This window comes from Carex rostrata, chromosome 7 (assembly GCF_964058835.1).
Source record: "Carex rostrata chromosome 7, lpCarRost1.2, whole genome shotgun sequence".
Classification (NCBI taxonomy): domain Eukaryota; kingdom Viridiplantae; phylum Streptophyta; class Magnoliopsida; order Poales; family Cyperaceae; genus Carex; species Carex rostrata.
Window position 1 is genome coordinate 10,113,926 of NC_135924.1, and position 11,838 is coordinate 10,125,763.

The 11,838-nt window shown below is 34.9% G+C and overlaps 1 protein-coding gene across 1 annotated transcript; it reads right to left on the minus strand.

Moving 5' to 3' along the window:
• Window positions 1-8,221: 8,221 nt before the first annotated feature.
• LOC144557445 (B-box zinc finger protein 20-like) lies at window positions 8,222-10,493 on the minus strand. The gene is made up of 3 exons (XM_078306019.1): window positions 10,074-10,493; window positions 9,203-9,634; window positions 8,222-8,944 (listed from the first exon to the last, which is right to left on the minus strand). Exons 1-3 carry the CDS (start codon window positions 10,260-10,262, stop codon window positions 8,669-8,671), a joined length of 897 nt encoding a protein of 298 aa, XP_078162145.1. The 5' UTR covers window positions 10,263-10,493; the 3' UTR covers window positions 8,222-8,668.
• Window positions 10,494-11,838: the final 1,345 nt, after the last annotated feature.

An 11,838-nucleotide genomic window follows, 5' to 3' on the forward strand; every position in this document is an offset into this window, starting at 1 on the left:
CTAGGGTTGCATCTTGGTACAAGATAGCCTTACTTCAAGGGCCATTATTTCATTTTATTTTTTTTAATCGCTTTCTTTTCATTATTTTCCAATATTTAAGAAGAATGCTAAAGTCTAGCAGTATATGAAATATATAAAATTGTGACCAAGTTTTTTCAGAATTATAGGTATTTAAACAAGACATTAGCAATATCAATATGCATGGAGAGACATTTGAATCCTACATTCCATTTTTTTTTAAAAGAAATTGGGCCGAAATTTTTAAAAATACCATAATCCCAAAAATAATAAACCAAAACGCCACTTCTGAAAAAATCGAATTTTAACACGGCCGCATCCCCTAGGTGCGGCCACCTTTTTGCGGGCATCTAGGGGATGCGGTCAGATGCGGCCACCCCCTTTCTTTTTTTTGTTCAGACTGAACTGCCGCACGAGAAGGAAAAAAAAAAGGTGGCTGCTTTTCCAAGATGCAGCCATGCTATTTTTCGAAATTCCACAGAATCGTAGTCTTTTGGTTTATCATTTTTTGAGGTATGGTATTTTTAAAAATTTCGGGAAATTGAGGGCAGTCCAATGAACTTTAGATTAAATTCGGTTTAATGTCCGGTTAAAATCGTTTAATTAGTATTAAGATTCACATAAAAAGCTTTAACGTCCGAATGAATAAAATATGCACAGATCTTGATACAGATTGAATGGTTTCAACCGAACATCGGACCGCCCTTTCATCATCCATCGTTTTGTATCATGAACGGTAAATAAAAGTAACACTCGGTCCTCTGCAGTTTGTTAACATGAATGGTAAATAGAAGCAATGGACGGCTCTGATCCGTTCTACTTTGTGTTTATTCAAGTATTTCTTTTGTTTCAATAAAACAATAATTTCTTCATTGTTTTTTTTTTTTGCTGTTTCTTTCGATGATGCTGGAAACAGTGAAATTGTAACTAATTTTTCATGTCAAAAGATGTAAGCAAACGGGAATTTTTTATCTATAGAAATTATTAAATTTATACGTACGAAAACATAAAGAGTAATTGATTTCCAACAAATCTAGAAAGATTTGGCTCAATGAGTTCGATCCAATTATATGGATCAGACTCAATGGTCCAGATCCATCGATATATTTTATTTTAAAAAAATAGATGTTGATGTTCTGGAATATAGATGTCACGAAAAATCAGGTTTAGAAATGAATCGGCCTCAATGATGAAGATCCAATTATATATTGATTACTGTGACAGCTACCATTCATCTTTTGTATTGAATTTAAAAATAAAATAAAAATTATTTGGATCTGACTCAAATCTACTTAGGATTAATGAAATGTGGCATACAAATTTTTCATTTTTACAGTTAAAAAGAAAGATAAAAAATATCGATGGATCTGGACCATTGAGTCCAATCTATATCTTTGGACCGGACTCATTGAACCAGATCTTTGATCTTTCTAAATTTATTGGAAATCAAGTACTCTTTCTGTTTTCGTACGTATAAATTTAATAATTTCTATAGATAAAAAATTTCCTAAGCAAACTGTAAACAATTGGTGTGTGAGGTTTTTCCTTATTCTTTTTATCTCTTTTTTCTTAACGAGAGGGTTGAAGTCAAGCCACCTAACACTATATTAAACCCCTGTTATTACATCAAAAGTTTTTCCTTATTGTTTTTTTTAATCTCTAGTACAACTAGCTAGTAATATGTATTTTGGACATAAATTTTTATTAATAGAAAAATAATTAAATAAATATTGATAATGGAGAAGGAAATTGTGTTTTTTTGACATTTGGAAGTTATAAACTATCAGGCTAGCTTAGCGAAAATCTAATTACTCTCTTAACTAAACCGTGAAAAAAAAAACTCTGAACTTCATAGTCCATCACGGCCAGAGGACTTCATAGTCTATCATAGTTAGAGGGAACAATCTGCTTCGACCTTCACAGTTCACACAACAAGCAATTCAATTTTGTACCCATCTTAATAAATAGTAAAAAAAATATAAAATATAAAATTTGATTTGCAAGCACATTTTATATATATCCATCATGTTGAACATTTTGAATTGACTATTTAAACTTTAAAAATGTTAAAAACATTGGATATAATTTGATATCACCAAAAAAGAGTGTTAAGTGGATCCCTCCTCATAGTAAAGATACTTCTACTATAAAAAATGTTTGACACAATTTGCTTTGAACAAAACTGAGAAACATTCTTACCGTAAGAAAAAGTTTTAGTTTAAAAGGAATGTAATATTGTTAGATAAAAAACTTGCGAGGAGCAAATATCTACAGTCTACACCCTTCTATTGGGCTAAAAATATAAAGACTGTTACTGGGCTAAAAATATAATACCAGGCCTTACCCAATCGGGCTTGTATGCTCCGATTATGCAATAAAAATACTTCACTTAGAAACGAGCAGCATTTCATTTACTTTCATGTCTGATTCAACTAAAAATTTTCTTTTGCGAAAGAATTCAACTCCAAAATTGAATTCAAAATATTTTAATGATAGTCATCAGGTTGCTAAAATATGGCACAGCAGCACTGTAAAAGAAAAAGGAGGTTCACAGAGAAATGTAGGTTTATACAGAAAAAAAAATAAAGGATTGTGTAATCAATTTACCCAGTGTAGCTGGATATCAGGGAATTCTGATCATCCCAGGTACCTGACTCAAGCAAATTACAAACGGATGGTCTAAATTTGTTCGTTTAAATTGGCACGAATCTCAAAACAGAACCCCTGTAGTTTTTGTAGGCACCGGATTGACTTTGGTCTGACTGAGATTAATCTGGACCGTCCATTTATAATTTGTTTGAGTCAGGTACCTGGAAGGATACGGATTCGATATCAGGTGAGGTGCTGTGGTTAGTATCGTACCGATTCATGATCCCGAGACGAGTCGAGATGTGGATTGCAAGGGTGTATCGATTGAGGATCAATGTTGATATGTGCATTGTGAAAAACAGCCCGACGATCATAAAAATATATGAAAAAATTAGAATAAAATAAAGGTAATATTTCTTCTAAAATTCATTGGTAGATCGTTGTCAGCCGATTTCACTAAAATGCACAATTAAAGAATCACCTTCATCTTTGCAATTTTGTATTGTTAGCAGATTCAAAATATAATTTTAAACTTAAATAATAAAAAGAAAAACACATTTCTTGGATTTAGTTTGTTGGACAGATATATAACAATTTCCAATTTTCCATAGTTTGCAGAATTTCCTAATTAAGTTAACTCAAACTTTGAGTGTGAATTCAGATTGTCTAATTAGAATCCACACAAATATTAATGAGTCCCATAAATTCTAATTTGAACTAAATCGATTCAAACTCTGATCCGACGGTTCAGATTTAAACTCAAAATTTGAGTTACCTTAGAAGATCTGGACGCGTAAGAGTCGCATACTAGTGTTTCAGTGTTTGAATCTCCAAGAGAAGAAGCATGGGATGTTCTTTATTAGTAGCTGTGTTCAGTAGGGTTCATGGGATTAAATTTTAAGTAGGGTTAAAGAATTGGTGTTTGGTAGAACTGGATTAAGAAAACTAGTTTTAAGGATGTAAAAAAATCTTAAGGAGGTTTATTTTTAAAATAATAATGTCTTAAGAATTGAGACAAGAGGGACTTAAACTTAGTGCTTAGTAATTTGAATAAAATGAACAGAAGTTAAATTCCCACTAAGAAGATGTTGTTCGCTACTAAATATCCACAACTATATGCTCGATGCTCAAACCAACACATTATGATAGACACTTTAATCAATTCACAGGGTGTTGCTGTCAAATTTAGAAGGAGACTAGGAGGGGTTTTACTCAATGAATGGCATGAAATCATATTCCTCATTAGTGCTTGTAGCTTTACTCACAATATAGACAAAATAGCTTGGAGATGGACCACTCATGGAAAATATACTATTAAATCATTGTACCATTTTTTGAATTTTAGGGGCATTAATAAAAATGAGTTCAAGCTTTTTTGGGTGTTGCCGGTTCCACCAAAAATTAAGATTTTTATGTGGTTATTAGTTAACAACAAGATCCTGACAAAACAGAACCTACAGCTTAGATGATATATGGCTTGGGTCCATACAATGTCAATTTTGCTCTTATGCTGAAACTACCAACCATATGTTCCTTAAATGCCAATTTACACAGCAACTTTGGTTCTGGCTAGACCAAAGTCAATTTCTCTTTGACCGATGGGATATACTGTGTTAGACATTTTTTTTTTCTATTCAAATACTTTACCCTTTCATCAACAGATGGCATTTTTTATAGTTCTTAGCGTCATGTGCTGGACTTTATGGAAACATAGAAATGAAATCATATTTTCTCAAAAACCATGTAAAGATCCATTATGCTTCTAATTGTGTCTGTGTGGGAATATTAGACAGGTCCTCTAGACAAAAAGATCAAGGAAGCATCAGCACTGTGGCTGCCTGTCAATCTGGATGCAATTCTACTCAGAATCTGGGATCCAAGTGACAACCAGATGGTAGTGTTCCTAGGAGATGAGCTGACTGCAGTAGTACCAGTAGCTAGTGAGGAGGTGGCTGGTAGGTCCAGCATCAACGTGCCATGCATATATGCATGAAAGCACACCATTTATCTTTTTGTATCGATCCAGTAATAGGATCATTTGGCCTTAGCCCCCGTATAGGTGGTTAGTAGTAGGGTCCTTTTCGATTACTATATTTTTTGGTGGACAATTGAACATAGAGCCTTTTGTTTTTGTTTCATCAAGGCTTATTTCATGCATGTGCTTGTGCTTAGTGACATGGATTTTAGTTTGACACCAGGTAATTAAACTCTTATGTTTCATATATGAAACGGGCTCTTGAGGCCTTTTATCAAAAAAAGAGAAGATGTTGTTCGAATAGATGTGAACATCTATGTGTCTAAAGAAAATTTAAAAAGGATTTATGAGGGTTTACAAGCTAGGTACGTAATATTTATTTTAGATCAGATTGAGTTGACAGGTTGGATCTGAATCTTTGCAATCTAAAATAATCAAATATAAAAAAAACATCATCATCCAATGATCGATGTTCCTGCAGTTGGAGAGGAGACTGATCCGATTAAAAAAATTGGAGATGCGCTGGCGGCATTAAAATGCTATTGCTAACATATTAATGAGAATTTGAGTGCATTGATACCGACTGAGAAGTAAGAACTTATTTTTTACTGATTTGAATTGTCGAAACGAAGACAACAGCACGAGTTAGATTTTGAGTCATGCGACTAATAATGAATTGCAATGAGTTATGTATTTCAGCTAATATCAAGCTTAAGTATTTTTTATTTTGACGCATTATGATGCTTGGGATTTTTTTTTTAATTTCAAGGATTTTTTTGTTGCTGATACGCAATTTAGGAACAACACGGATTATAATTAGGGGTGGTAACCAGCTGGTTTGGTCCGAGTTAGGTCCTAGCTCAGTTTGTTAATTCTAAACCGAGTTATAGCCGAGTGAGCTGGATCTAGGGCATCTGAGTTAAAACCTCAGCTTGAAATCGTGACAAGTCAGTTCGAACTAGCTCGCGAGTTGGCTCGTTGGGCCTGGTTAAATCTTGTTTTACGAAGAAAATAAATTATAAAAACTTTTTAGATCGAGCTGGACCAAACTAGATAGTATAAAATGTATAGAAGTTTAAACAAATTCACAAATTGATGTATAACCGAGCTAACTTACGAGTTGGCGAACAAGCTAAGTTCCAACTTGAACTTGTAAATTATGAATCGAGCCAGTAACGAACTGGTTCGTTAATAACTTGTGTCCAATAACAAACGAGTTGTTAATGAGCAAATCAGATGCAACTCATGATCCAACCACGAGCTACCACCTTTTTTTTGCCACCCCTAATTATAGCGTTGTATTTTTCTTCTTAAAAAATACATCTGACAATCTAAGTACCTGACGCCCTCTAGCTCTAGGCAATAGACGTTTGCTAAACCCCTAACGGGTTCAGCCCGTTTTGCCCGGTCCGTACCCGTTACCCGAGCTACCCGTACCCGTTGCCCGGGTACAAACGGGTAGACGGGTACGGGTAATAAACGGACCGGACAACCTAATTTGAAAAAAAACCCGTTATACCCGTACCCGTCTACCCGCCTACCCGTACCCGCCTACCCGTACCCATCTACCCGCATACCCGTACCCGCCTACCCGTACCCATCTACCCGCATACCCGTACCCATACCCGACCCGTTTCACTTCAAAAAAATTTGAATTTTTTGAAAAAAACAGAAAAAAAAGGGAAAAAACAGAAAAAAAAAAAAAAAAAAACCGGGCGGACCGGACCCGTACCCGGATACCCGGATCCGTACCCGCGGTACCCGTACCCGTCAACCCGCAACGGGTACGGGTAATAAACGGACCGGATAGAGGTTTTGGAAAAATTACCCGTCTACCCGTTACGGGTTTTACCCGTACCCGACCTACCCCTTTACCCGTCCTACCCGTTACCCCTAACGGGTAACCCGTTAGCAAATGTCTACTAGGCAATATATAACTTTTATTTATTTTTTATCAAAAATAAAGAATAATAATAATAAAATAATAAAAGGACACCTCGACAGGTGAAATGAGACTGGAGGCATCAGTTTCAAACAACTCCAACCATGATTATGTGCCCCAGTCAAAAACGGACATCTCCAGTCATAACCTGCTGTAGTAAGCTCCATGTCGGAATTCAGAAAAATGAGTAAAATTACACAGGAAAACATATGCAATATGGAAGACCACATAATTAACGACTCAGGTGATCAAACAAATGTCTGCTGAACACTACACGTGTCATTATGGAAATGGCGAGATCTGCTATTGTGGTACCAATCACGTGGGAGGGGAGATTTTGTGCCCAGTTTTCTGCAGATTTCTTAGCCGGAATAAAAGTTATTGCAACTCATTTTCATAGCCGCAAAATTTGCGAATCAAACTGATGTTAAGCTGAACGTCGAATTATTCGGTTGATAGAACTCTGATCGAATTAAATTCGAATAATTTGTAAATTTTACGAATTTTTTTCAAGACATTATTTTTTTGGTTTTTTTTACTCTCTTGCAGAACTGAGATCTCTAATTCAAATTATTCTCAAATTAAATCCGAATTATTCTCGAATTACGAATTTTCAATTTTGCCGAACTGAACCTGAATAATTCATTTGTCACTATGCTCACTTTAGATAAATATGAAGCCGCTTAATTCACTACACATAAAACAATACAGTTTGGAAATTACTGCAAAATAACAGAGTAAACGTTCTGAAATCTGGCGCGTTCAATATTCATCTCCAAGGAAATCTCGACCTAATCGGACGGCTGAAAACAGTTGAAGCAAAAGCTGGATACCGCCCTTGTTTTGAACCATGCTTTGTAGCTAAGATACCGTTAATATCCTAAAGAATAGCATCTAAAAGAAATTAAAACTATTCGAGTAAATACTTCGGTCGCAAAATTTTAATTATAATCAGGCCGTTAAAATAATGCGAAAGCATTATTGTAAAAGAAAAGGGAGGTTCAAAGAAAAAATCAAAGATTTATAAAGAAAGGTCAAAACCAATCGAAAACCCCTAATCTGTAACCAATCCCGGTTAATGAAATAAGGGCTTGACCCTTGTTGTTTACTCAAAAAAAATAAAATAAAGAAAGGTCAAAAGTGTAAGCCACTAAAGTACTAAACTAGTCTAGGCGAGAGTAGGCTAATATGACATATTATAAAGATAATCTTCACTAAAATTCATTGGTGGATCATTGCAAAAATTCATTGGAGACCATTCCAAAATAAAATACGGAGATTTGCTGGTGGCAATGTGGCATTAAAATGCTAGTATACAACTGAGGACTGAGAACAAAAACAAAACCAAAAAATCCAACTGCGCTGCTTTGGAAAACGGGCGGTGCCAATTTTCTAGTGACAAAATTTGTCCTTTTTTGTGAATTTAACAAAAAGAAAAAACTGCCCGTTTCAAGTATTTAAAAGGAGAAAAAAATTGTCCTTTTCAGGCACATTTAAAGCAGCTTTCTCCCAAATCTATTCCCCTTTTCATCGGCAAGAACAAAAACGAACAAAGAGATTTGCTGTAATTATGCGCTGTGTATCAGTTTATATCTTTAGAAATTGATAATTCAAATTATGAATTATGAAAAAATTTACACACACACCAACTTCTTCATGATAAGATCAAACCCGAAATCAAACAAGTTTAGCATTACTTGAACAAAAAGAATTAATAGTTTCTTCCTATTGAGTCAGTGACTAAAACTACAAGCTCCTCACTTCCAAGACAATTAAAGTTCTGGTACAACAATCAAGCCGAAACTTATAGCGGTATTATACAATGGTACGTCGACGGATAGCGATCCGACTTGCACCAGGCAGACAATGACAGTCCTATTCGACATCTAACGGATAGTTAAACTGTCATTTTAGACTTCCATGCCTCCTAATGCAAGATAAGAACAAAAAAAAAAGAAGAAGAAGAAGAAGAAGAAGAAATGAACTAAAAGAAGGAAATAATTTCCGGATCAACGAGCAAGCAAACCCTACTAATTTAACAGATCAACAAGTTCTTAATTATTGGCAACACCAGATAGCTTCCTTTGGTGATGTGTACTTCGATCAAAATATGCGCATCCCTATAATTCAATTTACTCCTTAATTTAGTAATACCAGAATGATGGACGGGAGCGCTTGCTTGGCGGGACCGCCTCCCTTGGCGATATCTGCGGTACGGTGAACAGGTCGTCATTCCAGGAATCCCTGCTCGACTTCATGGTGGGGCCCACACCTTTGGGCCCCATCATAGGAGTCTGGAAATGTGTGAATGCAGTACTGGCGGTCGTGCTTGTGAAGTCGAATGATTGCGGGACCCAGATTGGCAGGTCAAAGCCGTTCCCCTCGAGATCAGCCTCCAGGAAGGGTGTCAACTGGTTTCCCTACAATCGGAACATAGAATTATGTTGTCATGATAAAAATTCAAAATTCTATTATAGTGAATTTAACTATTCATGCGCCTTTGCGGTTGCTCTTGCATTCTAATTATTAGTCTCGATTAAAAAAAAAGTTGTCATTTAAAAATAGTAATTAATTGGACTTGATTAAAGTTGAAATTTGGTTTCACAACAAAGAACTCTAGCTAACAGAAAGGAATCTAGAATCAACATTAGAAGGAGAAAAATCGACAAGTCACGGACCGTTACAGTAGCAGCAGCCGCTGCTGCCGCGGCATCATCAATAAAGAGATCTTCGACATGCCATCCGGGACATTCCTTTGTGAGATACTCTGATATACTACTTCCATTACTTGCAACTGCAGTTGTCGCAGGCACGGTTGTTGTAAGTGCAGTTGCAGTTGCAGTTGCGGTTGCCTCGGCATTCTCTTGATTATTTTTATTTTGTAGTTTCTTCATGTTTTCATTTTTGGTGACCAGTGGTTCGTCTGGTTGATCTTCTGATGAGGTAGAGTCAGAAATGGAAGAGGAAAGGGGTTGCACTGACAGGCGGGCCCCCACGAGTAGAAAACGGTTATGTTTCTTGGTTAAGTCATTTGAGCTGTGAATCGGTTCATCGCATTCTTTGCATAGTATGGCTCTGTCCTCTTGACAAAATATGTATCCCCTTTTTTCCTGTATTTCCAAAGAAGGAATAAAATCAAGAAAATTTCAGAAAGATTTACCTCAAAAACATCAGAAAACAAGTACCGAAGCTCAATCCCTAACCCAAAAAAAAAAAAAAATCCTATCTCAACATGTTGGTTTGTAAATATGCGCATTGAGAAAATAAGGTGCTATAAAATAAAGTTCACATTTTACAATATAAGCAAAAAAAATATGTGCAAATATTTCCTAATTAAAACAAGATATATATACTTTAGATGTGTCACTGCTATAATACATGGATCAACTCAGCAACATATATAGTTAAAGGCAAAAGATAGAATTAATATTAATGACTAAACTTACTTGCTATAATTAGATCACCCATGTAACTATTAAGAAACAAGTTAAATGCATTTTTTTAGAATAATAATTGAAATAAGCCACGCAACACAATTAATTAACTAACCTGACACACGTCACAATTTGAAGAAGCATCATCAGAGGCAGGTCTAAGGAGCGCAAACCGGCGGTGCTTCCCGGCAAGTTTATTGGCACGATGTACCTTATGGTCGCATGCATCACAGAGTGCCGCTTCGTCGGCACAACAGAAGATTGAGGCCTCTTCATGACCACAGACATCACACTGTACCTTCATCTCAACCTCTATGATTTAGAGAGGGAGAGAGAGGGAGTTGATGGGAGAAGAAATTATGGGTCAATGAGGGTTAGAGAAGAGGAAGGAGATAGTTTGAAGGGTTTGAGTGGGAATAAACTAAGCATAGTGGTGGGGATAAGGAGGGATGGAGGGGGATTAGAATAAGTTTTCTTGCAAATGGATGGAAACAACTAACAGTTCCTGTAAGATTTATTGAAAGATTAATGTTGCATTATATATTTATTATTTATAATTACATTATTTTATCATATATAACAGGAGAAAGAGATTCCTGGAATTTATGCTTCTGATGATTGACCGACTGATCTGAGCTTAAAATTTCATTTTTACTTGTCTCCAGTTTAATTGGAACTGGAGACTGGTTTTAGGCACACTCCTAAGTCGGCAAGTTTGTTTTTACAGAGCTGCTATGCTAGTTTATTTACATTCACATTACTTCTCTCAATTTACAAGTTGAACGATAATTTTTTTGAAACATTAAATTTTAATTATTACTCTTTCAATTTTTCAATTTACAATAAATTACCTGATAGTTAAACAATTAATTTATGTTAATATATGACAAAAGATATACAAACAGGGGGGCCACTTGGGGCTAAAAGAGGCAACTTTTTTTTTTTTTTTTTTTGAATTTTAATAAAGATATGCGACCGATTTTGTCTCCTCTGAAATTTTATATGCCTCTCTCTAGATTTCTAATTTGTAATTTGAATTAAATTTAGAATTAAATTAAAATAATTTTTTGAATTATGATTGGTAAATATAATTATAAGTTAGAACATCAGTAATTATAAGTAATTATAAGTCTGAGCATTGAAAAATATAAGTTTAAGCATTGATTTTTTATCGAGCACTCAATTAGTTTATGGGTTTAAATCTGATGCAGTCAAGTTCATACGGTTTTGAATATATGGGCACATATACGGTCCATGCGAACTTGAGAAAAAGTCTAAACATATTTTGCAGTGGAGAAGATTAGAATATATAACATTTACAATATGGTAAAGAGCACAAATCACTAGACTAAACAAGTGTTTATATATAAATTAGTTTTATTTGATCTATATTTCTTTAACAAAGTATAGTAAAACTATATATGTACTTCTGCATACAAATCGGTATATGCAATCGCATGCTACATATACAGTATGCAGTGATCTTCCACATGCATAAACAAAACTGTATTTTAAAATACTGGTTGATATATATATCCGGGAAACTTTTCTTTAGAAATGTTTAATTCGTACTTTTTATTTTCTTAAACTCCCAAGAAAGTTTTTTTTTTTTTTTTTTTTTGAAGGTTTACAGCGAAGTGCCGTAAACAATTGTATTAAGAAGAAAAGTAATTACAACCCAGGAGTATCCAAGAAAGTTGTCATTTTTCTTTAAGATTTTGAGAATTATATTTTAGAATTTTATTAATCTGACGTATAAACGTAAAAGAAGGGACAAGTGCAACAGTATGACACGTATATATAATTGGAAATGGTCCTGATTATGGATCAAATAGTGGGAGACCTAGGTATGTGTTCCAGATCTGTATATAGTAATTAAG

Bases quoted from the DNA above. Each gene is read 5' to 3' on its own strand.
- LOC144557445 (XM_078306019.1), bottom strand. From the start codon at position 10,262: ATGAAGGTACAGTGTGATGTCTGTGGTCATGAAGAGGCCTCAATCTTC. The intron at 9,635-10,073 runs GTTAGTTAATTA...TTGGAAATACAG, and splicing joins CAAATTGTGACGTGTGTCAG to GAAAAAAGGGGATACATATT. The intron at 8,945-9,202 runs GTCCGTGACTTG...TTCCGATTGTAG, and splicing joins CGGCTGCTGCTACTGTAACG to GGAAACCAGTTGACACCCTT.